Consider the following 27,705-nt stretch of genomic DNA (forward strand, 5'->3'; position numbering starts at 1 on the left):
CCCCCTTCTGCCTCTTACAGGCTGTGAGATCGTGGACAAGTGACTTACCTAAGTCTGTGTCTTCAGTGCTGAGCACACAGCAGTGGTTACCACATGCTGACGCTTTCTCACCATCGTCGTCATTATTGCTACCTCTTAGATCAGGACGAAGTAGGTGCTCGGAAGTGAGGGGTTCCCTTATTTCACCCTGAATTCCTACCCCGAGTGAAGCACTGCCTGTGATCTTGAAAGCCGAACACCTATTCCAATAGCCAGCATGGACACCTCTGCCTGAATGGAGCTCACCCTTTCCTTCTCAGCTTAGCGAGAGGTCCTCGGGCACCTTCTGCTTCAACAGCTCGTTTCACCTGGCTTTCGAGGGAAAGGGGACTGCATAGAGGTGTTGTTGGTTTATTTGTTTGTATTTGGCTAGAAAAACAGGTTTCTCCTCGCTTGTCCCCGGTTTGTATCCTTGGGTTTCTGAAACAGGATTTCTGCCATCACCTAGCTGACAATGGGCTGCCCTGAAACACCAAGAAAGAGTGCTGGGACATTGGGATGGGAAACCAGGCTCCAGCCAGGGCTGTGTTGAGAGGAGACCGCACCTGGCTGAGGACGAGCCACCATGAAGCCCTGATCACACAGTGGCAGTGACTACCAGTTTCCATGGCAATATCAGGCTTCCAGTCCCAAGACTGGCTTCCTCCCAGGCAGGTGCCTGCCTCCATCTCTGGCCGGGGACCATCTGTGTTGGCTCACCTGCAGGAGATGAGGAAGGGGTGCACGGGGGCAGTTCTCGAATGCTCACACAAGAAAACGCCTAATCCCCCACATCCATTCACAGACACATCCCATGCGTGGCTCCCTCCTTGCCAGGTGTCTGCCCTGAAAGGGTGACAGAACAGATATTAGGCTTCTGAGCTACTGCAATGGTGGTGCTTCCAACTGGCTCTAAAAACAAAATAGACACTCTTGGATGGAAAATTACCATTGGCTCCATTAGGAATTAAGGAAATGAGAAGAAACTGACTGGGAGCTTCAGGTGACGTTGCATGTTGTCTGGAGGAGTGGGTGAATGTCAGGAAGGACTGTCAGAAGATGGCAGGGAGTGTCACGAGGCGTGGGGCAGGGAGAGCAGGCACACATTGAGGTGAATCTAGTTTGTTTTATGCAGAAATTGGAGGCCAAAGATATGTGTGGAAATAGGTTGCCAGTCTAGATCACAGAATCTCAAAATGTTAAATGTATTAAATCTGGAAGGGACCATTTTAAAGATGTGGAAACTGAGGTCCAGAAACAAATGACCTATCTAGGGCTATGAAGGTGGCCAGTGACAAAGCCAAGCTGGGTTGCAGGGTCTCAGCTTTTAAATGCAATGCTCTAGATTTGAGTCCATGTTATGTGCAGGAGGAGAGTTTATTTAAAGCAGTTCAGTGGAAAGCCTTGTATAAAGTGACTAACGGACTTTTCTTCCCTCTCCCATCTCTCTTTTATATAAGTCCTGATTCTCAAATATTAGTTTTAGGCTCTGGTAGGCCATATATATATAGTTACCTATGAAACACAGTCTATATAATATTTGGCTATGCGGGATAAGACTCACTTCTCCTATTTTATTACGAAAATAAGAATCCTGGTTGTCAAAAAGTAATATGCATAAAATATAAACTAAGGAATTACATGCACAAACTTGGAAAGCAAAAACATCTCATGGCTTCCTTTATGGATCATTTATCTTTTTAAAAAAACCTCTGGTTTTAGTTCCATGTGACCTGGCTGATTTCCTACTGACTTTAAAATTCAAGCCCTGCCTCTGGCTTAATGCCAGAGCCTCTTGCACCAGAGGCCAGGGCTGCAGAGGCCATCAAGAGGGCCCAGGTGACAGCACTCCAGGAGTCCCTTGTATATCCCCACCATCTGGGGTGCAGGGGTACCTGTGGCTGCTGCACTGACTCTTCCATTGATGGGGTATTTCTTTTGGGGAATGTTAGAAAAAGAGAAATCTCTAGTTTCCAGCTGATTTTTCTTCTCAAGAATGGAGTCAAAGTCCCAGTAGTGCTTGCATTCCTACTTGTATGTTGTCCCTTAGAGTCAGTGCTCAAGCAAGACCATCAAGGAGCATGAGCATGTGCACACACAGAGCAATCTCGGACCTAGCAATTCTACTCACCCCTAGGTAGCTCTCTTAGAGAAATTTGCACATGGAGACATGCACAAGAATGTTTATAGCTGTCCTGGAACAAAGAGGAAAAAAAGGGCAGAAAAGGAAACATCTAAATGTACATCAACGACAATGGGATTGTGATATATCCATACAATAGAATATTATACAGCAGGAAAAAATAAATGAACTGGAGCTACATACAAGGTTGGACAATTAAGTTCGCGAACTCACCCTAGAAAAAGTGCTACATACCCCTTTGCTGAATATCACTATGGTCACCTTCTAAGTACTCTCCTTAGGAAGCTATGCACCAATGCCAGTGTCTAGTCCACCCTTGTGTTGTCTTACCCTCGATGTCCTGAATGTCATCGAAATGTCCTCCTTTCAATATTTCCTTTATCTTTGGGTAAAGAAAGAAGTCATGGAGGCCAGATCAGGTGAGTAGGGAGGGTGTTCCAATACAGTTATTTGCTTCCTGGCTAAAAACTCCCTCACAGACAGTGCCGTGTGAGCTGGTGCACTGTTGTGATGTAAGAGCCATGAATTGTTGGCAAAAAGTTCAGGTCGTTTTCATCTAACTTTTTCACGCAGCCTTTTCAGCACTTCCAAATAGTAAACTTGATTAACTGTTTGTCCAGTTGGTACAAATTCATAATGAATAAGCCCTCTGATATCAAAAAAGGTTAGCAACATTGTTGCAACAAGTTTGCAAACTTAATTGTCAGACCTCATGTCTGCATGGTAAAGCTCAACATTTTAATATGGAGGAAAAATAGTGCATTACAATTCACATAAAGTTTAAAATGTACAAAAATACTCTATGGTATTCAGGGTTTACAGGAAGAAATCCTTGGGTGAGAAATTCAGGATGGTGGTCTACTGAGTAAAGGGGCCAAGGGACCTCAACTGTATTTGTCAAGTTTTATAAAACTTGGCATTAGTGGTTCATGAGTGTTTATGAAATTATTTTTTCTGCATTTTATAAGTCTAAATTATTAAATGAAAAGAAAAGAAGAAAACACCAAGCTGCTAACCCAGTTGGAAACTATTTATTGATCACTGAAAGGTTTTTGCTCCAAAGTGTGACACCAGACATATGACTACAATGTCTCATGCGTCTTTTTGTGCTTCAGTTCATAATTGCAAAACGAACACACACTTAGCATTGAAAATAAGAAACACGGCAGCAGAAACAAACCACACGGACTAGATTTCTCTTTTCTTGGTCCTCACCTCGACTTGGCTTAGGCTGCAGTCACCTGCCACCCAGGACTCCTTACACCCCACAGGGATGGCCTGTGAAGAACTGTACTTCCATTTTGCTCTCTACATTGCATCGCTTGGGGTGACTTGTCACTCAACCCACACCGAGAGTCATATCTCAAATTAGAAATGGAGAGACGCATGCAAGGTCTTGCTCAATAGGCACTCAACAAATAGATATTGATTTGATGTAAGAAGTGGAGCCACAGATGAATGAGTGCGGACTTTCAATTCTTTATCCTCATCACTGTACCTGTGAAAAACCAGATCACCTCGTGGGCAACAGCCTAGTGTGAGATCGTTTCTCACTTTATGTTCACCTCTGCTTCATGCCCTTCTTAGAAAATGCTCCCTGGCAAAGTAACGGTATTCCTTTCAAAAAGATCAGATGCACTCACACAGACTCAGTTACTCTAATTTGGTAGTAAATTGCAAACGTATCTGGTACAAGGTAAACTGATGCAGAGATTACGGAAGTTTTACGATCTGGCAGTCTGATATCTCTGGGTAATATAAAATTCACCAAGATGGAGTGTGAAAAGCACAGTGGTTATATTCTTTTCTATCATTAATTACATTTATACGGAGAGCTACGAATTGTCACTAGGTGAATGACTCAATGCCATGAATTTCTAAGCCAACTGAGATTTTTTATGTCTTTTCCATTCAGAAATTAGTTAGTGCTCTGATTTTTATACCATTTGCAGTGTCCTTTTCTGTCTACTCCCTTGTCTGTCCTGTATTCATTAATTCATTCAACAAATGTTTTATTGCGGGCCCATGAGTCAGCTTTATTCTAGGCGCTTGGAATACACTAGAGAACACAACAGACAAAACCCCTGCAAAACGTATCCCATTTCTAGACATGCCTTCTAAGTGAGATGATAGCTGACACCTAAGATGATTTGTGGTGGCATTTGACTCTTATCAGGGGTAGCCTTTAGTTTGGAGATTCTGGAAAACTAAACCTTTGAGATCCAAAGAAATGAATACCTCGTGGTAGAATGACCATGGGTAGAGTTGATATTTCTGGGATGAGAGACCCTAGCCAACCCACCTCAAACATCCTTGGGTGTGATGGTAAGGCAGGTACATAGATACCTGTATAAGGAAGTGGAACCACGTTTCCTGATTTTAAGTCTCGAATCCAGACTTTCCTAGATTGGAGTAGCAGATGGTACCAAGAAGGCAGTACTGGTCAGCTTACACAGAGAATGTTTTGTTCTCTTTCAGTCATGCCAACCCAAAAAAGGAAGACCAGAATGGTGGTGGGGGAGGGGTCTCTAAAACATGATATGGGAAACTCACTAACAAAGGTTTGCCTAAAAAGAACTTGGCAGGAGGTGGTCCACCATAGTGATCAAGATTTCCAACTATCTGAAAGACTTTCCCATTAAAGAAAGACTAAATATTTATTTTGCTTCTTCCAAGGGTGAGTGGAAGTTATTTCTAATGCTTTTCTACTGCTGCACAGAAAAGGAAAATAATGACTAACGGTGATAAGGTCCCTGCTCGGATTCTCAGGGAGAGGCCAAGAATGACTTGACTCGTTGAAGGTTGAAGGACAGCCCTTATCTATTTTGTCTAGAACAGGGGACTGAAGTGACATCAGAAGGCCCGGAGTTTGGATGCCCGTCTTGAGGAGTCCAAATGCAGAATCCATGGTTCTGGCAATGGCGGAGATGGTTGTGGCACTTTCCAGGCATGAATGTAAAGCTTAAAGATATCAGCAGGTGGCCTCGGCGTTTGTTTGTCGCCAGGGAACAACTACAGCTTCGGAGCACTATTTTGTCCGTCACATCCTCCACACACACACAGCTGCCATTTCATCACCCCTCTCTTGCAGATGGCCAACAACGGAACCCAGGAATCCTGGTTCATGGGCCAATATTATATCCACTCAGCAAGGCTCATCACGTAACTCACGATATGGACAACTATTTCGAATTATAAGGTAGGAATTTTAAACCTAGTTGCTGGTTATTTACTGATTATAAATGGATAGGCTCTGAAAACTGAAGAGGGAGGCACGGCTGCAAGGTCTTGCTTTCCTATTTAAAGTTACCTTCCTTCTCCACATCCGCATAGCCAGGCATAACAGACTGAATTAATATGTGCCCCGAACCGAGTTCCTCCGGAAGTGGCGAGAATGCTGAGAAGTGATGGGTCTGTCTTAGAGGGTCACTTCGGTATGCTGGAGGATGTGACCACTAGTGCCCAATGACTAATAGGGGATCCCACCTAAACGTTGTCAGGCAAAGTCCCCCCATGTATAACTGATTTTGAGATAAAATGATAAACTTATTCAATAAAAAGTACAAATTCAATCCAAGAGCAGAATCTGAAAAGCACAAATGAAAATAAGAATTAAAACAACTACAAAACAGAGGGCTCCCCCAATTTCACACTGACGGTTGAGATGTCCAGTGTTGGAACTGGCTGCCCCAGGGTATTGTGGCCCCAACAAGGACTGTAAAAACCCGCCTGGAATGTTGTAGAAGGGATTTCTCCAAGTGCAGTGCTCCAACCTCTGCATCAAAACCACTCAGTGCTTTTTAAAAAGGCAGGTTCCTGGGGTCCAGCCAGGACCACTGATTTGGAATGTCTACAGGTGGGCCCGGGAATCTGCTGGTGTTTCTTCACACACTAAGGTTTGAGAACCGCTGGGTCGCTGCCCTGGGTCGGGAGATTGATTTAATCCTGGCTAAGAGTTCACCCCACCCTGACAATCTCTAATTCTATGAGTTGATCCAGAATACTTTTATTTCCTTCATCATTTTTGAAATGCTTTTAAAGAAAGCCACATTCTTTGCATCCATTATTCCCCAAATTCCGCTTTCTCTGCATCTGTCCTGACACCCCCCTGCAAAACCTGCACATGGGCTGTGTTTGCTGTGTCTCTTCAATGACACGGATGAGCAAAATGAATTCCTCCTTGTGACCCAAATGTCCACACACTTCCCTGCCTTGCTTATTGTTTAGAAATGGGAGTGTGATGAGAGAGGATTAGGATTCTGGCCTTTGCAAACACGTCTGTCTTCCGGGTGTCAGCATGAGGATGGGGCACAAAAGGAGGTCGCAGAAGACAGCGGAGCTGAAGGGGTGGGGCTGTGCCCAAGAAGGGAGGTGGCCCGGGGGGCTGGCTACAGGTGAAGCTGGTGCCACATGGCGATCTGCCGGCGTGGGTTCTTGAGCATCTCCTCCCAGTGGCTGTGCCCGGAGCCCGAGGCGTGCAGGCCCAGGCTGCAGTGGCCCAGCGCGCAGGTCTGCCCTTCTTCCTCCTGCCCCAGCACCTCCAGCTCCACGCTGGAGGCCCGCAGCAGGTCATCGGGCAGCTCAAACATGATCATCTCGTTCCACACGGGGTTGATCTTGTGCTTGGCTCGCTTTGTCTGCTTCTTCTTCAGCTTCCGAGCCTGGTGCTTTAAGGTCACCTTGACAGAGACATCTGGGGAGGGACAGAGGGGGAAGAGAGACAGAGAGAAGGGCTAAGAGTGAGTTTCTGGGATGCGGTGGGGCCTGGGATGATGCTTCCTCTTGGGAATGGACAGGCAGGTTCTCTGGATCAAGACTGGCATTGACACCCCTTCTCTACTCAGCCTCCCACAATGGACCATGTATTCAGTCAACAATGATTAAATGTTCAGCATATGACAGGCACTGGTCTAGATGTGAGGACATAGCTAAAGTTCCTGCCTCATAGAGCTTACACTCAAGCATGGAAAACAGACAATGGCATAATATATAAGGCTGGTCATTGGGTGGCACATGATTGTGTCACGCTAGAGTATAGCCAGGGGACCACCGTTGGCCATGAGCCCTTCCCAAGTGCCTTCATGTTTCACATCCAACCAGGTCCAGGACAATGGCCCAGATATCCTGCCCCTTGATTTTAAACTCAGACCTGAAAAACCAAGTCGCCCCCACGTCTTTATCCTCTTGGCTCTCCGTCTAAGCGTTTTTGTCTATTATTAAGATAGTAGGTCACCTGCTGGTTGGTTGAGTTCTTCTCTGTTCTTTTGTAAGTTTTCCTTGAGGACCCCAACTTCGTGTGGAGGGTGAAGGCAGACTGCCTTGGCCCCTGTTGGAACTGCACCAATGAAGCCATCCCCTAAGAAGTCCCCCGCCCCCTGGGAAAACAGGTCACCAGATGAGCTTTCAGGTACTTCCCAAGGCTCAGGACCTGGATTACATTTTCATTAGTCAAGGTTTCCAAAGCTAAGGTGAGAATACTTGTTACTCTGCCTTTGTTGATACAATTATCACTCCCGGGTGGTTAGTTTGTTGCTTCAGCAGCTATTTGAGAGACAAGGTGTTGTGCTGTAGTTGTCCTGAAAGGAGCTATAAAAAAAAACAAAAACAAAAAAAACAAAAAACTGGAGGGGATAAGGAAAAAGCACTGAATTCTGACCTTTGACTCAGGAATCTGTCAGCTCTTCTGATTTCATTCACCCAAGAGCTTTTGCTCAAAGACTCTGAATGCAGTGGCAATTCTTTATTCATCCTGCTATAAATATGTATTTATTTATATCCTGCTATGAGCATTTGGCTCCGGGTCCAGGTATCACACAGCTCACCAGTGGTGTTTTCCTGCTCTGACAAGAGAGCCTATTTGGTCCCCAAGACTTGGGGCCTGTGCTGAAATATCCAGGAGAAACCAAGGTTTCCGGAATACTGAAAAGATGTTTATTTGGGTATATGGGGCACAGACGCCTTAAGCTGCAGGCTGCCTCAGCCCATGTACCCACATACCTTCTGCCATCACCCACACTCAGCTGGTGTGGGGGTGGCAGGTTGGCAAAGGCTGAAAAGATGGAAGAGACTGGGGTGGGTGTGGGGAGCATATTGATGGCTCGCTGAGATGCGACAAGGAGAGACTGAGCTTCTCAACACCTGCCCTGTAGGAGGTTCAGCCAAGTCCATGTGACAAGGGCTGGGCCAAGTTCCCTCTACAGCCCAGATATTCCACTCCATGGCTACAGTCTGACCCTTGGCTTCCTATGACCCATGGGGAAGACTGATTCTCCTCACAGTGGGTCTCCAAAGTTGGGAGTCCTGGGTAGGTATGAGCTCGTACCTGGGCTCTGATGGATGGGATTGGCCCAGGAGTAGGTGGATATGAACTTAAGGAAGTAAGTATGTCCTTAAAAATTGGTTAGTGGACTTGGGGTGAAGGACACAGCTGAGGCCGACCCCACAAATGTACACATGTCCCACCTCCCTGCTCACCTGTGTCCATTGCCTCCCAGGAGCCACCTCCCTCTTCACATATTCCCAGAGGCCAAAGGGGCCCTGGTTCTCTCCTTTCACACCTCACTCACCTTTCCCCAGGAGCTCCTTGGACTGGTTAGAATGGAGGTTCTTGGCCTTGATTAGCACTACGAGCAGGCGGTTGGCAGCCGGGAGGTAGCTGATGGAGAGGAGGACCTCTCCAGCTCCTGCAGAAGATTCCTGAAACAAGAGAGGAAGCGTGAGGGGGACTTCATTTAGGAGAGTCTTCTGCCCCATCAGCTAATGCTGAGGCTGCTGTCACGTTGAATCCGAACAGGCATCCTAAAACCCATTTATCCACCAGCGCTAGTTTCTCCACCTTGCAGAAGAAAGGAGGGCGCAGAAAAGTTATATATGGCATGTGCGGCAATAAGACATTGTTTTGTGTGACTGACTGTGATTTTCCAAATATCTTATATTCAACCCCAACATATAAAATAGATCAAAGAGATGGTGCCCAGGATGTGGCCAGGGCAAAGGGTAGGAACCCCTCTTACCTTCACCCCCACCCCAAGTCCTGGGGTATCTTTATAGAACCCTAGAGTCCTAGGAAACACAGCTGGAGAAACACAGTTGCACTGACCGGTCAGGTTCCAGGAGGCAGTGGGGAGTTGTGATTCATTACTCTGTTTGAAAAGATAATTCCTTCTGGCCCCTGCCGGGCTGAGAGAGTCAATAATGTCATGTACTAACACTCAGCAGGGCCTTGCTTGGTCACCAGAATAGCCAACCATGTCAACAAAAAGCCAGGCATATGATGTTAGGTAAAGTGCCAGAGAACACTGGCAATAACTGCGCTTTGCAGGAGGTGCGGAAGCCTCCACGAAGCATCCACCGCGTCTATTCCCATCTGCAGCTTTACAGAGCGTCTCCACTGAAATTCCTACAAGGATTTGTTCGGAATCTCAACAAATCCATTGAGGGACAAAAATGACCAAAAGAGCCCCACAGGAGGCAGATGCTAAGAATGTAGACTCTAGAACCAGACTATCAGACGCTGAGTTCTAATCCTACCACATACTAGCTGTGTGACCTCGGGCTAGTTACCTATCTTTGGAATATCTCCACCCAACGGGACTGTAAACGTTAAATGAGTTAATAGTTAATGACTTAGAGCAGTGCCTGACACACTAAGCACGGTGGCACTGTTTGCTTTGGTTATCACCATTAGTTATTAAGGAATGACAAGCACTACTTCTTGGGAACATTGTTTGTGGATGATTGAGGGCCAATCTGGGCTTTGGAAGGGAGGCTGAATGAAGTTGCTGGCCAGCCCTCTGCCTGAGTCACAGCTTTCATCTAGGAAAAATGTCTTCAACATGACCCCGTCGATTCAACTAGCCAACGTGACTAGACATATGATGAAATGATTTGGAAGCTGCAGGGAGCTTTGGCAATGACATGAATAATAGCAGCTAACATTAATTAATTAAACACTTACTATGTGCCAGGTGTAATTATTTTATCTATCCCACTCGGCTGTAAGCTCTACAAAGCCATCTCCAGCACCCGGCACAGTTGACACATCATAAATCTTTGCGAGATTTAATCTTGACAACAACCCTAAGAGCAATGTTGATCTTATTCCCATTCTAAGCATAAGACCCTGAGGCTCGAGAGGACTCATCACTGCCTGAGGCCACGTAGCTAGTAAGTAACAAAACTGAGCCTGGTCTGGTCTGACAGCAAAGACCGAGTCCTAAATCCGTGGCTCTCCAGAGTCCTCGGTGGATAGATCTTTCCCTTCACAGTGAAGGAACTGAGGCCCAGGGACTCGTCCAGGCATCCAGAGGGGTGGCAGCACAGCTGGGATGGGTACCAGCCTCCTGATTCAAGGGCATTTATTGGCAGTCCACAGGTAGCCACAGAGTGACCAGGCTTGAGCGCTCCACTGCCCCCAAACTAGGTGAGAGAAGCCTTGACCCGATGTCAGCCTGGGAAGGGCTTGTCACCTTGTATAAGGTGCCAAAAGCCCCAAACAAGCCCAGCCAGCTGCACCACAGCCAGAGGGTTTAACAGCATCTGCTGCTTCAAATACCTACCGATAAAAATACAGGCCTACTTTGCAGGTATTGAGGGTTCGGTTCTGGACCACTGCCATAAAGTGACTATCTTAATAAAATGAGTTGTAATCTTTTTGCAGGTGGAGGGTCTTGCCTTCAATTCATAAAAAAAAAAAAAAAAAAAAAGCAACATCTATGGAGTTCAACAAAGCCAGGTGCAATAAAATGAGGTATGCTTGTAACCCTCTTTCTTTCTCTCTCCTCTCCATCCATGGTTTTTCCTGTCCCATCTCCCCCATCTTTTTCTTCAGCTATTAATGAATCATTCAAGGTACCCTTGGAGTGAATCGCTGTACGGTCCCTGGGGATGCACATGCCACTTTTGGCTGAGTGTCTTCCTGTGATAATTGGGGCACTGCTGGCACCTTTGTTAACCCATTCTGGCCTAGAGAAGAAAAACACCTGGGCTGCAGCAACTGAAGGCTCCACCCACCTTGCTCACACGGCCTACCTCCTCCAGCTGGAGCCAGGGCCCCTTAGACTGGTCTCAGGGCTGTCTCCTGCCACATACGCTGAGAGTGCCTTCTCTTCTCTCTGACTCCAGGCTGCTCTCTGAGATTGCTGACATTTGTGGGACAACGGCCAGCAGTCTAAGTGGATGTGGGAGTATATCTGTGCCACAGAGATGACTACAAGTACGATGGTCATTAGAATGGATGAGCCATGCGGGCAGGGCTTTGTTTTAACTACCGCTCAGGTCCTAGTATGGTGCCTGCACATGGTGAAAACTGGGCAAGGAGTTTGTGGAATGAATGAATGATTTTTGCTCTTCTAGGGGGAAGGATAGAAATGGATTCAGTGCCTGACATGTCTGCCAAGATAGACTGGAGCTTAGCCTTTTGGGGGGCAGCACCTAAGTCCCCAGAGCCCTGGGGGAGCCCCTCCACCTCCCAAGAAAGACGGTTTACCAGATGAATAAACCAAAGTGTTGGTTCCTCTTCCCAGGGTCCCCGACTATGATTCTACACAAATCCCAAATCACACACTAATTAGAGAGTGTGCTTTGGAACAGCCTTGTTCCAGCTGAGAGTGGTTGTCAAATTTTTTTTTTTAATCAATTTCCTGAGCCCTGAAAAGAGAGAAAAACAAGGCAAGGAAGAGAGCGTAGCAAAAAAGTGTACTCCCCACTCCTGTGTGTCCATCAGGAGAGGCGCCTGTTGGTGGCACCTCACACACTCAGGAACTTACATGGCCCAGTGGCAAAGGGATGACACAGGCTTCATAGCCACACCCACCTGGTCTCAGGGCCAAGCTTGCTGTATCCCAGACAGGAGACCTTGCATGGGCGACTGAACTACTACTAAGCCCCGTCCCTTTGTAAAGGGGGAAGTCATGGTGCTACCTGGTTGTAATGCAGGGACTCTGGTCCCGCTTCCTGCACAAGAACGCAGGATATAGTGAGGTCAAAAAGGAACACCCACGGAGCCATGGATAGGGGAGTTATACCACTATATTCTCGCTGGCGGCTGGGTTGGAGACACCAGAAGCAGGAGCCACACAATCTGCAACCTGCCGTCCACTTCTCTGCCAACCAACCTCACTTGCTAACTGCAATCCGTGCTTACTAGCTCAGCCACGGCAGTTATACCAGTGCCTAATGGCTAACCAGTAACAGCTGATGGCCAACCAGTCGCAGATGATGACCACCTACTACCCAAGCCAGCACCATTCCACGTGAGGCCGAGAGCCTGGAAACTGCTCTGTGGGACTCTGTCCCCACAATACTCTCAACACCACAGCCAATACACTCATAACATGTTTCCCATGATGGCAGGGGAGGTCTTTGCATGGTAAGTGTGGGGACAGAGCCAGGAGTGCAGTTTCCAGGCTCTCACCCTCACGTGAAAAGGTGCTGGCTCAGGTAGGAAATGGCCATCAACTGTGATTGGATGGCCGTCAGCTGTAGCTAGTTGGCCATCAGCTGTAACCAGTGAGCCATTGGCCACTAATACAACTGCTGTGGCTACGCTGGAGAGGGGAGTCGGTCAGTTGGCAGAAAAGCGGACAGCAGGTCGCACATCATGTGAATCCAGCCTCCAGTGAGACTATCGTGGTATGACTCCCCTACCTATGGCTCCGTGGGTGTTCCTTTTTGGCCTTACCATGTCCTGCGTTCTTATGTGGGGAGAGGGAACTGAGACCCCACAGTCCTCCCCGCACGACACATGGCGCAGCGAGCAGGGTCTCCGGCATGACAGTAAGCTAGAAGCAAAACTAGACACCAGGAATCCTAAATCCTGGCCTATGGGTCTGCTCCCACCCTCCACTCTGTTCAAGACTTCAACTGTCCTTACACACACACACACACACACACACACACGTGTGCACACACACACACACACACACACACCTGGCTAGGAAGGTCTCTGAAGCTTGTTCCAGCCAGCTGGTCACCAAGCTTGGTCACTTTACCTTTCGTGGTGAGAGGTAATCCTACCTTAACTGAAGTCTTCAGCTCACCCCATTGGGCAGCCCCCAGAGGCACGGAGACCCCATCCAGGCCCACGCGGAGCTCCCCAGCCACACTGTGGCGGGAGAAGCGGTCACAGGTCCTCAGGGTGAGAGTCAGAGTCGCTGTGGGGAGCTCCTCCTCAGCCAGGGGGAGCAGCAGACCTTCCTCCCAGGTGGTGTGTAGTTCCCGCTTCTTTAGAGCTGTCTGGGCCTCCACAGAGCCTGTCCTGTTTGCCACACTGCCTTGGACATAGCAGTCACAGCCTCCGTCGTGGTCACTGGTCACAGCTGCAGCCAAGGACAAACAACACAGACATGGGGCTTCTGGAGGAAAAGGAGGGAAGGGAAGGAAGGGAGGGAGGGAGGGAAGAAGCAGGGCTCTGCTTTAAGCTGCGGAATCTGGCTCACAGGTCATGGCCTTGGGTGTGTGAAAGACCCCAGGGCTGATCACCAGGCTTCGGGGAATTGCCTTTACAGATGGGCGATCTCTGAGGGAGTCAATGTCAGTGCCTGCTAGTGCTCCTTGGAGAACGGGGACAAGACTTAGTGCTGCCCAGAGCCCTTCCCACCTCATGACTCTGAGATTTCCCCCAAGGCACCACAGCCCATAAACTGCTGGTGACTTTTATCAGCGTTGTTGCTGCCACCAGTAATTCATTTGTTCTGTGCTTTAAATACTTACCACACAACTACTTGTGATGTGAAACACTAGACCACCGCCTCATGAATGTTGTTTTATACAGTGGTCCCTCGGTTTTCGAACATAATCTGGAAGACCGTTCGAGTTCTGAAACGTTCGAAAACCGAGGCACGGTTTCCCCATAGAAAGTAATACAAAATGGATTAATTTGTTCCAGACCTTTAAAATCAACCCCTAAAACTGCAAATTTAGCATGAATTTTACTGTCTAATGATACCACATATCCATAAAATTTACGGCGTTCGTAAACTGAAACGTTCGTCAACCGAAATGTTCGTCAACGGAGACGTTAAAAATCTGAGGTACTACTGTATTCTGAACCTTGGTGTTTTTAACACTTACAATGTGGAAAGTTGCACCTGTGGTGCTTTTATGACTGGTTCCTGAATTATAACGTGAGAAGTGGTAGCTGATGTTCCCCAGGAAGTGAAGACTAAGGCCATGTGTCCTTGAAGCTCTTCACGGAGCTTCAAGAGAACTGGGTGGACTCCTGGCTCTGACACCAATAGTTGCAGTGATCTTAGACAAGGTTGCTAGACCTCAGTGTCCTAATCTGCAAAATGGGACCATGGTGAAGATCAAATGTAATAAAGTATGTAAAATCACTTTTTAAAATCTTAAAAGAAAATAAAAAGGAAAGACACTCCCTCAAAAAAATAAATACAAAAGTCCAATCAATCCTGCCTACAGCTTTCCGCTTCCTGGAGCCATGAAGTAGCCCATGGTTAGCCCTGATTCCTTTGTAAAGTCTTAGCTTTGTTTGCTGACAGTAATGTGAACTGTCAGGGTAGGGAGACCAAGGACAGCCTGACCTACTTGGAAAGACTACTTGGTTCTAGGAATGCTGACCATTCAGAACCTCCTCTGTGTCCAATGCCCTGTCCAATGGGAAAGACGGTTAGCTGTTCACCAAAAACCTATTTCCTCTTTATGCTGGGCACCACACATTATCCCATCCTCCTTTGCAGGAAGTGGCATGTGACTGAGTCCTAGCCAATGAGATGTAAGCAGGAGCGATGCATGCCATGTGTAGGTTATAGTTGTTTTTGTTTTGTTTTCCCCTTTTTTGCCTCCCCCCCACTCCAGTTCAAGCCGTCATTTCTCAGTCTAGTTGTGTAGGACACAGCTCCGTGGCCCATGCTGGTACTATGAGCCTTGCTCTCCCCCCGGGTACCAGCCGCTCCTGGCAGCAGCTGTGGCAGCCCGCGGCAGCTCATGCCCACCTCCGGCTGCTCAGGGAAGCCCAGCTCCAGGGAGAGCCGTTGTTCACAATCCTAGCTGTAGAGGGTGCAGTTCATTGGCCCATGTGGGAACTGAACCGGCGACCTTGACATTAGGAGCACAACACTCCAACTACCTGAGCCACCGGGCCAGCCCAGGTTATAGTTTTTAAGGAATAGCTGTGCGCTCTCCCTGTTCTCCTCCCCTTCCACCTGCTAGATACAGATGACACAGAGGATTGAGGGGATTACGGAGTCACAGATGGAAAAATCTTGGTCCTTGAATGACCATTTGGAGGAAAGATGCCCACCCCCCTGGAATCTCCACTTTGAACTGTTATATGAGAGAGAGAAAAAAAAGCCCTGTGTGTCTGAGCATGTTTCAGGATCTGCTTGGCACAGAGTACTAACCTGGCACCCAGGGATCCCTCCAGCTTCAGATGCTCCCATCCCACCTGCACAGCTCCTCCAGGGGAGACAGACACCCAGAAGTCCCTGAGAGTCAACTGACAGCATACCTTCCAGACGAGTCACAAACAGTTCTGCCTTCTGCTGGTCATACTCCAGGCAGTAGTGGAGTTTGGGGGCTTGGTTCCAACTGGCAGCCTTCTCTGGGTTCCAGGTCTCCATGACACAGACATCCTCCACCACACCTGTTAAGCAGGTAAAGCCATCACTGCCACCCACCCTGGGGTCCTGTTTCCACATCACACCTTTCCCGTCTCTTCTACCTATGGCACCAACCCAAACCCAAAGCTTCCTAGCCAGGTGCAAAATCATGGGGGCTGCACCTGGGGAACACCTGTGGTCCTGGACCTTATATTTCAAGGGACCGTCACAGCCCAGTGGTCAAGATGGGCTTTGGTGTCACATATGACACTGTTACATAATAGGTATGTGACCTTGAACAAGTTATTTGAATTCTTTGAACCTCAGTTTCCTCATCTTTACAATGGTAATGACGGTAGTTCCTTCTTCCTGGAGTTACTATGAGCATTAAATGAACTAATGTAGAGAAACTACTTAGCCCAGGGCCCTGCCCATGGCCCATGGTGAACTTTCATTAAGAAAAACTGTCACAGCCTGTGTGATTCTGCTCACCCCGTCTCAGCAAACCATCCCCAGCCCATCTGCAGCTCCACCTCCCCACAGGGGCCAGTCCCTGCGCCCCAGAAGTTCGTGACCAAAGAGAAATATAAAAGAATGAGTCAGGAGGAGATGCTGGGGCTAAGATCAGAGATAGTGGATTTGACTTTAGTGCATGTTCAATAAGTACTTGCTGAATGAATGAATGACCTTATCTTTAATTCAGAAGTTCCTAAAACCACAAATACTTCTCACTCTGCCCCTCACTTGAACAGGAGCCAAACATCTGGAAGATTCTCATTATTTAATCATAATACAAGAATTAAAGGATCCAGCAGCGGCAGCAGACTCCACGTTAAGCAAAATGGAATTTAAACATTTTTATTTTTAGAACTAATTTAGAGGGCAGATATATAAAGGACTATTTAACTTCCAAAATGGTTCATTATTGGGTTCCTGCAAGGAGTCAAAAATCTCTCTGGTGCATCTAAGCAAAGAACAGATTGGCCGGGATGTGAGCAAGACACCCCTGCACACAGGACCTGTGTGGCTTCCAAGGGCATGACAGGGACAACAGCAGCAAGGTCAGTGTTGGAAAGGACTTTTCTGGCCCCCAGAGCTCTCAGCCCTCTGAAGCCTCAGCCTTCAAAATCAAACCAAATGAAAACCAAACCAGAGCCCGAGCCACTTGGAAAAGCGGGAGTGGATCCAGCTTTTCAAGAATCGGGACTTTGGGCTGTACAAGTTGCTGGTGAGGACTGTGGCTGGTGGGAGACCGCATTCAGCGCGTAATGGGGACAGTGTCTGATCCATCGGGTGTCCCCCTCCCCTGTGTTCCCTTGCCTCTGGTCAACGTTTGCTGAGCCAATCAACTCTTGATAGATTTCTGTGGAATCAGAACTTGGTTGTTGCCTTGTGGTATGAGGAAAGGAGGAAGGAAACGTGAAAAGAGAGGACGAACTAATTTGTTAGGAATTCTTCAAAGTTCCAGGCTCTGATTTGCTCTCCTGCTCTCCTTGGTGGAGAGTTGTCCAATCCTGGCTTCATCTGAGCTTTGACACATCTGGGACTCCTGAGACAAGGGAGCCCTCCTGCCATTTTGATTATAATTAGCACCTCCAAGGGTCCTCCAGCAAATTGTTTCCCACCCTCCAATCTTAAGCTCTCAAGTCTTCAATGGGTGTGTATTTTCAGTCTATTTAAAATGTGGTTGGCAAACCTGCAGGCTAAAAGCCAACCAGGATTCCTGCATGATGCAGGCACTGTGTGAATTTGTTCTTAAAGAAATGCTAGGCTAATCACTGTAGTTCTGGGCCAGATTGGGGTCGGGGGCACCTATTTACTGACCAGCATGGGGTACAGTTGAACCCAGGCCAGGAGACACATTAGGAGTAGGGTCAATGTCAAAGCTGGTTATGCTGCTTCTGCTTCCACTGTCTCCATCTCCAGCCACACAAAACAAAATCCCAAACCACACAATCAATTCTCCTAGCTACAGTTTTTGCCTCCCTATAAAGGTCCATATGCGCCTTTGGGTTAGGGACTGTCTCTGCTTTGCATATCTGCCCCAGTGCCCAGCATAGCACTGTACACCTGACAGTGTTACATTCTTGCTGGTGATACTGACAAGGAGAATAGAAATAATAATAATAATATATTTTGATGACATCTTTTGTGCCAGGTCCTGAGCCAAGCACTTTACGTGCATTATTTTATTTACACTTTACAACTTGACCAAGCAGGTAATAGTATGATTCCATTTTATAGATGAGGAAACTGAGGTCCAAAAAAGTTAGCAACATGGCCAAGTCCACACAATAAGTATATAAAAGGACAGAGCATTTAACTCAAGTCTCTGAACCCTCTCCATAGCTGTACATGTGACTTGAAAGGGACTCTCCAGTTCCTAGTGGAAAACTGGGGGGGAGGGAGGATGCCTAGGAGAGAAGCCATGTGGCAACACATCGGCTGGAATAAAGGACTATAATTCTGAGGCCCTGTGCCCACCTGCTTGCCCAGTGTCAGATGCCACAGACACTGGAGCTGGCCACACCCAACACCTACAGAGATGCTGGCAAACCCCCTGCGTGTTGCTCATGGAAGTGAGGTGCAGGAGACCCCTACCATTCTGAGGAAGAATGAACAGCTCCTCGGTGACCTGCCTCTTGAGGCGGCTGTCACTCGGGGCTGGGGGGTTGGCAGACACGGCCGGCTCCTCCGTGGTCCTCAGCGTGTAGTCTGCATAGTTGATGACTTCTGGGGCCGTCACAGCCGGCCTGGGTCCGTAGATGTCTGGGAACCTGAGGAGGGTTCGGGGCTGGACGGGCTCCGTGGATTTTTTAACATTGAACTGCAAACCCAAATCACTCTGGTTAGTCCATGAGAGAACCTCTTGTCGGTTTTCCACCCACCGGAGGGAGAAGTGATGACCTGACCTTTCACGGGAGGCAGGAGGGCTGTGGTTCCCTCCTGCACCAAAGAGCGTGACCTGGGAAGGCAAAACATCACCTCCAAACCCAGCAGAACCCACAACATCATAGTCATGCCAGGACCTGCAGAGATGTGAGCCTCATTCACCCATGCCTTCCTCCATCCATCCCTCCTACCATCCTACAGCCGAGCCCCCAGATATTCTCCTGGCCTATGACGGGTGGTCCTTCCTCGCTGCTCCTTCTGTGCCACCAGCCTCTGTTTTCTCTCCTCCCGGTCTCGCTCTCTTATTCCTTCTCCCCCACCCCTTTTCCACCTCATGGCTCAAAACTGCCAGTGGTCCCACCACACTTAGAACAAATTCCTTGCAGTGACCTCGAAGCACTTGGCCAGCCCGGCCCAGCTCACCTTTGGGGTCACCGCAAACTGCTCTCGTTTTGCTCCCTTCCAGCCACTGAGCTCCCTGCTCCTCAAACAGGCTGAACTCTTTCTGGCTCTAGCCTCTGCCCCTCAACCGCCCCCCTGCAGCCACCCACCCCCACCTCCTCGTGCTCTAAGTTAAGTTCCTCCCCCAAGCCTCTCCCTCTCTGTCACCACATGCTGCTCTTTGCTTTCCGGCACTGATCTCACTCTACATTGTTTTTGTCACAGGTTGGCCTATTTGTGGACAGTCTCTCCAGTTAACGCATGAGGTCCATAAGCACTGGGATGATGTCTTATTGGGCTCCTGCTGCGTCCCCGGTGCCTAGCAGTGTCTGCTCACAGGGAGATGGGATACATACCTGTTGCTAGGGCTGCCATGTTCAGTTGTACGGTTTGTGCACTGCACAAGGGTCCCTAGATGAGGGGCAAGTGGGGGCTGAAATGCAGTCTGTGCACCCCTTGCCCGGCTGTACGCCCTGGGGAAGGGCTTACTTAGTCTACCTGGGAGGAAAGGACATCTTTTTCTTTCCACAAAGACTCGCTTGCTTATCCAGCCTTATGTATATGGGACTGCCTCATGCAGGAGTGGAATCTTCTATCTTTGCCTCCATTAGGGACTGAGGTCTCTCTAACTTGAGGGATTCAAAGTTATAGAACAGGTAGCAATACCAGGGACCTGCCTGGTCCCCGGGAAATCAAAGACTGACGACCAGATCAAGCATTAGAAACGCTGGCACACTGGCTGGGCAGCCCACACAAGGGCTTCCAAATAGAGGTAACACAGACCCATCATGGAGTCCCCTAAGAAGCTTCCTGCCCACCATGCTGGTCCTCTGCTTCTCCCTTCTGAGGCTGCTGGAGGGGCTGACCAGGGGTCAAGGCTGCTCCACCCAGTGGCAGGAGTGGCCCAGGGGCCGAGGAGTGCAGGGTTGGGGATAGATGCAGACCTGGGGGGCAAGCAGTGCTTACATTTTACACGGCTGCAGAGTTCGCGTTTACCGTGTTTTCACCCTCTGTGTTTCATTGCTCAAGACAAATCCTGGATATTTAGCCCTGGTTGACACTCTGAGGGTGGTTGGACCTTGGTGACAGGGGCATCCCAATGATCCCCATCAACTGGACAGTGGACGGGGAATGCACAAGAAGGCGCAGCAAGGCCCAAAGGGGCAAGAGGCAGGAGCCAGCGTCTCCTGCAGCCCATCATGTAGGTGGCCGCCAATGCCTCACCTCCTGTATTCTTCAGAACTCCCTAAGGGGCTCAGGGGAATAACATACTTCATTCCCCTCTCAGAAACGCTGCCCAGCAGACTGTAATGCACCCAAGCAAGGAAGCATCTGATCTATGCTGAGTGGACCTGGCACGTGTGGGCACGAAAAGCATCTAAGTGGAGTGAAGTTGCTGAGATCAAACAGTGAGGTAGAGGCAGGATTCAACACATCAGCCTGCCTCCAACGCCCACTGTGCCAGTGGCTGCCAACCTTTCTTCTGCCCTCAAGCCTTTGCCAGACACAGGACTCGCCCATCAGAAACGTTTGTTACACATAGTAACTACTACCCCCCAGGAAGGACCTGTATGAGTTGCAAAATCAGGTCCCCTTTGCACCTCCACCCCACGAAGGGGGTCACTGGACATCAAGGGGCCTGGTTCTTCTTGTGCTGACGCTACCACCGGAGCTGAGGAACTTTGGGGAGGTCATTTCACCTCACTGAGTCGTCACCTCACGTGACAGGCGATTTCAAGGCTTGTTCCACTCCCACATTCTGAGCTACAATGAAGTGGGAGATACAGGTCTTCATTTGTCAGGACAGGTGAGTCGGGGACATAATCACAAACAAGAGAGTAAATGACAGGTACGTTTGGCAGTTCGGAATCAGCGTGCAGAAGCAGGAAGCAGGCAGTGCGTGTGAGTGACCAATGAGGGAGAAAATGATACACGTGGGAGGCAAGCAAAGCAGTCCAGGAGGCCGGGGAGGGGTTGAGGCAGGAGCCAGCCCCTGAGCTAGACCTTGGAGGGGTGACTGGATGATGAAGGGAGGGATGGGGAGGAAAGCTGTGCTCCTGACACAAGGAGCTCAGGTTCCCTGGGGAAGACACACAGAGCAATGACAAATGTCCCCATGTCTCTCTCCTTTACAAAGTGGTGTCCACCTCCAATATTTCATCTAAGTCTGACTTACATTGATTACACTATTTCACAGGGATATGGAAGCTCAAAGTTCAAGGTCATACCACTGACAAGTGGTATATAACTGAGCTTTCACTTGGTTTGACTTCGTATTTGTGTCATTTCCACCACCCTGCAGCTTCTTCTCAAACAAAAAAAGTCCCGTTCATCTTGGGTGCTGGATTCTAAGTGGCAATTGCAGCATCCTGGGGTTCGGCGCCCTGCTGCTCCCTCCCGCTCACCAGCACACAAGTGCTCAGCTCCCCACAGGCCACGGAATGACGCGTCCGCTTCTGAGTTATCCTGTTCCATCACTTATTGGGGCCAGAACGAAGCCCGTTTGGCTGGTTTGGGGACGATTTGGGGGTTTATATTTGGTTTCATCCCAGTTCAATCATGTTAGAATAAAGCTATGCTGATGAATTCCCAGTGTGATACGATTTGGCCGACTTTGCATTTTTACTGGGGCAATAACTATCCGCCTCAGATCAGAGTGAGGTTCACTCTGTGTTGCCTCAAGTCTCTGCAGAGCCTGGGTCCACCCGCCTCCCTACTCGGTGCGTCTCAAGTTATGAGGCCCCACATAACCTCCAGGGCCAGAGCAGTAGGTCAGGCTTTTCTCGGCTGTCCACCAATATCCATCCCCTCACCTTCCGCCTTCCTTCAAGTCACCGGGTTTTCTGGGATCCCCTTCAGCTCCCAGAGAGGAGAGGAGAGGTTCTGTTTGGTCTAACCCTCGGCTTAGTACCTGTCCTGGGGAAGCCAACCCAGACAGAATGGAAGGACTTGCGTTCCACGGCAGAAGAAGAAATTCTCTCCTCTGCTGGACTGGAAGCGTGTGGCCCCGTCTTGTGACAGTGTAGACAGTGGGTGGAGAGACAGAAGAAGCTGTGTCTCTGATACAGTGTCATTCAGCCATTGAATCAACGCAGCCCCAAACCTGTCCTACCTCTGCTCTTCAAGTTACATGAGCAATATTATTCTCACTGTTTAAGCCGGTTTGTATTGGGGTCTTGCAGCTAAGAGCATCGAAACTGCATTTTTACCAAGCATCCCAGGAGATCATGACCCTGGTACAGAGAAACTCTGCCTACCGTCGGACACCCACCCCCATCCCTGAACCTTTCTGCCTCCAGCCAAAGGCACCCTCATTTGCTGTTCATCCTTGCCCTGCCTTGGTAAGATCTTGTGAGCAACGGCTGCCTATAGTGGATAATGATTTATAGCCCCTCGACCAGGCCGAGAGCAGAGTCTGATGGCTGCTACACGAGCCTCTTCACGTAGTGCCAGCAGCAGCTGATTACCTATCTCATTCTCTTGTACAACTTTATTTATTGCATTTCCAAACCCTGGTTTCACCACATCATTCAAATGTATCTATGTTTCCACTTAAATAGCTTGAACTTCAGTGCCCAAGAAGCAGAAAAGAGGTTTGGGAGTTGAGGGAGGGAGCCTAGGAAAGGATTATAGGTGGTGAGCGTAAACGCCGGGGAGGGAGAAGGCCTTCAGGGGACCAGGCCCCCGCAGAAGGGCCTGTGCTCAAGCTCTGCATCTCCATGTAGGAGGGGCAGGATTTGGAAGTGGGGTTTCTCTCTAAATGTCCCCTAAACCCAGGGAAGAGGATCTGGAAACATAGATGCAGGACAGATGAGGGACGGTTTCCAGTGGAAGCAGACATTCAATAATTGGGGAATGCCCAGCTGTGCTCGGCCTTGCAGGTAGAGGAGAAACAGCCTCAGAGGGTGTATCACACCCCTCTGATGTGTCTCTTTGGATTCGCCCTGTCTCGCCCGTCTCTGGGGCCTTGGACTACTTCCTCCTCCCCATCATGGCCGGCTGTGCACGGACTCCGACTGGCTTCCCGGGCACAGCCACACAATGCCTCATCGTCACGCTCACACCCCACCTCTCTTGTCACCTGTCCTGGGGCTTCTCAGTGGCTGCTGAGGTGTGAAACACCCAGGGACACTCTGTGTCCACCCCAGGGCAACCCAGGTGTGTTAAGAGTTAAAACTCCACAGAGGGAACGTATCCACAGCGAGCTAGAAGCCTAAAACCGAGCTCTTCTCCCTTCACGACCCCTCCCAGCAGGTCTTCAGTGGCCTTTTGGAAGAGGACACCTTGGGATCCAGCAGTTGCCTTGGACACCAACTGGTGCACCCTGTGTATGCCCCCCCCGCTCCCCTGCACCCCTGGATAGCACTTCCTGGTGGAGAGCAGCACAGAAGCCTCTAGCAAGCCCAGCTTTCCCGTAACACAGGCTAAGACAGATGGCGCAGGGAGGTGGGACCCAAACCTTCATTAATGAACAAATATTTATTAAGCCCTACTACAGGAAAGGTCCTGCGCTAAACGTTAGGAACACAGAGTGAAAAGACAGATGCTGTTCCTCCCTATGGGCCTTCTGTTGGAAAAAGAAAAAAAGAAAGAAAGAAATTAATTATGTAATTAATGATCTGTAAACAAACACTTAACCTTACCAGAGAGATTACGTGACCGCTTTTGTGACATGATTACTTTTTTCACCTAAGGATTGTTTATTAATTTGGGTTTTCACACTGGGGTCTTCATCTTAAAGCATCACAGCATCCAGGAGGTGACATGGGGGTGGGGGAAGCAGAGTGGCTGGAAGAGGGGACAGATGGTTTTGACTTTAAAGACCAATGACTTTGACTTTGAACTTTAAAAAGGAGAGAGAAGAGTTGGACAGAGTATTCTAATGGTGCCAACCATGGGCCACTGCAGCTGGGTTCTGCAGCTAAGCAAAGTGAAGCCCCTCAGAGGAGAGCTGCGCCAGGGAAAGGCACCCACCAGCCTCTGTCACTCTGAGCTCTAACATGGTAAGTATGCATACTAACATGTACACAAGAGTTTGAAATATGACCTGGTGGTCAGCGTTCGAGCTCTAAAACAAGACCGGTTGGTTGGAGTCCAATTACTTGCTGTGTGATCTTGGGTCTGATTAATTAACCTCTCTGTGCCCCATTTCTTCATCTATAAAATGGGGATGCTTACTCCAGGGAACGGACAGTCTCTGAAGCAATTGGGAATCTTTCTTGAAGTTTCCAGTCTTATCTGAGAATTCATGTGACTTTTTGTATTTGACTTTATATGATTGTTTTAGTATGAAAACTTCCCATTGTTTATTTTGTCACTTGGGATGTATCCGAGGACCCTGGCTGACACCACTCTCCCTCTGCTCATCTCTTCCCCTCCCCACCACACACTAACACTCTCCCCTAATGGAGAAGCAGGACTCTCTCCCTATGTTGGCCAACATGCTGGAAGTCAAGCTAGAAGTTAACAGAGAGAAACAGTCATTTTGCCTCCGGGGAAGGACCAACTACTAGACGTTGAGTCTGTCAGTGGAAATGCCCTCTGTCCAAGTTTTCCTTCAACCATATAAATAACTCTTCTAGAGAGAATTTGCGGTGTAGCTGCAGAAGCTCTTAACCAACCCAAAGACTTGATCTCCTCTGCCCTTTCCCTCTGTGGAGCATCTTTGCACATACAATTGGTTGAACCTTCACAGGCAACAGGCCACTCTTCACAGCCTGTATTAGTCAGGGAAGGCCAACTGCTATGTAACAAACCATCCCCAAACCTCAGTGACTGAACACAATAAAAGCTGATTTCTCACAGCCTGAAAAGAGTATTAGCTCTTCTCCAAACTCGGAGTCCCGGCCTCTTCATTCATGTGGTTCTGCCCACCTGTGCTCTGCACTGGTCAGATATGAGCTCACTGAATCCTCATAGCAAACAGGATCAATCCCATTTTACAGAGGAAGATTCGCGGCCAGCTTGTGGTGGTAGAGGTTCAATTCAAACCCAGGCTGACTCACTCCAGAGCCCTAAGGTGACCCACACTCCAGGGCCTCCATTTGCCCACCTGCTCACATTTCTAGTCATACTTTACTGCCATTAAGCTGATGCCTGGGCCACTGCCTGGCCCACCATCCCTGCCCCTGCCCCTGCAGGCCCTTTATACAGAGGAACAGGATTGTAAGCGCTGGTTCCCACGCTCTGATGTGCATACATTTCACTCGGGGAAATATCAAATTCAGATCCCCAGAAAACCCCCCAAAGGGTTTGACCCAGAGGTCTTAGGTGGAGCCCAGGGAATCTGCATGTCTAAGAAGCTCCCTAGGGTGACCGTGATGTGGGTGCTCCCTGAGGCTAACATGGGAACACCCTGATTTGGGGGAGGCCCCAGAAATCCAGGTTGGGGAGATGCAGACATGTCCTCTTATACGGTGAGCCGGTCCAGACATAACCTCCCCATGTCTCAGTCAAGTAACGGCTCCCCACAAACATTTGTCTGGTAGATCTCCAGCTCCTGGTGAGCTGCTAGTACTAGGATTTCTATTTCTTGGCTGTTTATCGTCCAATCCACACGGCCAGGGCCCAGGGGGAGAGCATATTTCAAGTTGCAAAGTTGAAATTCACTTTGAAGAAGCAGCTTATCTTCCGGTCCAGGCGCCAAGCCGTGTTTCCATGGTGACCCAGGCACAGCACCATCCTTCAGTATCCCTTCCAACACCTCCTCTTCTGTTTATTACAAGGCTGTGCCCCAAATCCCTTCTCAAATCCCCTTCCCTGGGGACTCACCTCCTGCTAGTCTCTTTCCCCTCCGTGCTTATTTTAATCTAAAAAGGCTAGTTTGTGGTTCGCCCAGTACACTCCCCGCCCCCTAGCCTGTACCTGATGCAACGGCCTAGGAGGTTTGTTGGTGGATGAGCCCTGCTGTCTGTAGGGTAAATGTACCTCCCAACCTGGCAAGAATGAGACATTACTGGAAATAACAGCCACCCTTTCTCTGCTGATAGTCACTCATCCAATCATTTGTTCAACGTTTATTAACTCTCTAGAGGCTGATCAGCTATAGAAACAACCCTATTCAATCATTTGCCTCGTGGAAAGAGCATGGCCAGTGGAGTAGGGAGCAAGAAACCAGCAGAGGTAATCTCATAGGAATAAGTCCTATCAAGACAGGGACAAATGGGAATGGGGAGTAGTGTCCACTAAGAATCTGAGGGCCGGGAAAGGCTTCCTGAGCTAAAATTTTGGAGGAAAATCGTATCTAACATGAATCATGTGTCAGATACAGGTGTAAGCATTTCACCTTCATTTAAACCTCATGAGGGCGGGCTTATTGTTATCCCCACTTTACAGAGGAGGAGAGTGAGGCACAGAGGACGTCAGTCTAAAGTCACACAGTCAACTAGACACAGAGCCAGGATTGAAACCCAGGCATGTGACTGTGGAGCCTGCAGGCTTTCCAGCTTGGCCAAGTACTTCCTTGCCTGGAGACCAAGGAACCAAAGGTGCAATGGTCCGTTATCTTTCTAAGGCCTTTGGTAGATCTAAGGAGAAGCCTGTTGGGGCTGGGGCAGGATGTCCCACCTCCACCCTTAGACCCCAGCCAGCAGGCCATCCATTCATTCATTTCATTAATCGTTGTTCGACACTGAGAACCTTTTACATGATGGAAGCCACGGAAGACACTGGTTCTTGCTCTCACACACTATATGGGTGGGAGGAGTGGACAGCAGGGGGTTTAGTATAATAACTGCTCTGATGGAGACCAGCAAAATACGAGACAGAGTACATAAGAGCAAATGTTGCCTGGGGAGGCGACAGGGTGATGTGTGTATTGGGGAGAGGAGATGTTTCCGGAAGATTCAGAGGCCCTCACTTTTGGAGGGCAACCTCCTCTGCAACCCAGGCAGCAGTTGGCCAGGTAGAGAGGTGGGAGAAGGTCATTTTGGGCCAAGGCAGTGGCTTGAGAGTCTGCGGTGTGTTCAGAGGACAGCAGGTACAACTAAAGCGTAAAGCCCCAATGAGAAGAGGAGGGGCAATGAATGTTGCCATTATCCCAATATTTCCAGAGGAAACAGAATTCAAAAACAACATTGAACAAAACAAAACAAAATTCCACGGGACTGGAAACCACCAAATGTCAAGGTCCTGCCTAGAGATTTACTTCTTGTAGGTAGTTCCTGCATTGACTTCATCAGTCACCATCATAATGCCTGAAAAGGCAATATGGCTGCCATCTCTTGACCACTTCCTGTGTAGCAGATGTTCTGAGAAGCGCTACAAACTTTATTGTATATAATCTTCACACCACCCTATAGATAAGTGTCTACTGTTTTCTCTATTCTATACACCATTATTAATAAATTAAAATAACTTCAATATTTTCTCTACAGAGGAGGAAATTGAGGCTCAGAGATTTTGACACTTGTCCAAGATCCCACAGCTAATGTATGACAGCTCCAGGCTTGGACCCCAAGTCCATTCTAACCACACACTACATCACACGGTTCCCTGGGGGCTACGTCTCTGGATACCAACCATAAACAGGTAAACATGGAAACATCCAGATTCATTGTTTTCGATTTGCTGGCAGGTACCACATCATTAGATTGATGACCCCATTCTTCTCCCCAACCAGTTGCCTGGGTTTTTTAATGAACTGCCTAGATG

The 27,705-nt window shown here is 48.7% G+C and overlaps 1 protein-coding gene across 1 annotated transcript in view; it reads right to left on the reverse strand.

Annotated features, from left to right (window-relative positions):
• Window positions 1-3,176: 3,176 nt before the first annotated feature.
• The window catches only part of SYT13 (synaptotagmin 13), a 44,851-nt gene continuing 20,322 nt past the window's right edge, over window positions 3,177-27,705 (reverse strand). Inside the window, exons 2-6 of the mRNA XM_019746445.3 lie at window positions 18,322-18,547; window positions 15,630-15,764; window positions 13,178-13,479; window positions 8,728-8,857; window positions 3,177-6,854 (exon numbers count right to left, since the gene is read on the reverse strand). Of these exons, the coding sequence (XP_019602004.2) occupies window positions 6,550-6,854; window positions 8,728-8,857; window positions 13,178-13,479; window positions 15,630-15,764; window positions 18,322-18,547 (1,098 nt within the window). The 3' untranslated portion in view covers window positions 3,177-6,549. The remainder of the gene's footprint in view (window positions 6,855-8,727; window positions 8,858-13,177; window positions 13,480-15,629; window positions 15,765-18,321; window positions 18,548-27,705) is intronic.

This window comes from Rhinolophus sinicus, chromosome 14 (assembly GCF_057876585.1).
Source record: "Rhinolophus sinicus isolate RSI-liver-muscle chromosome 14, RSI-T2T, whole genome shotgun sequence".
Classification (NCBI taxonomy): domain Eukaryota; kingdom Metazoa; phylum Chordata; class Mammalia; order Chiroptera; family Rhinolophidae; genus Rhinolophus; species Rhinolophus sinicus.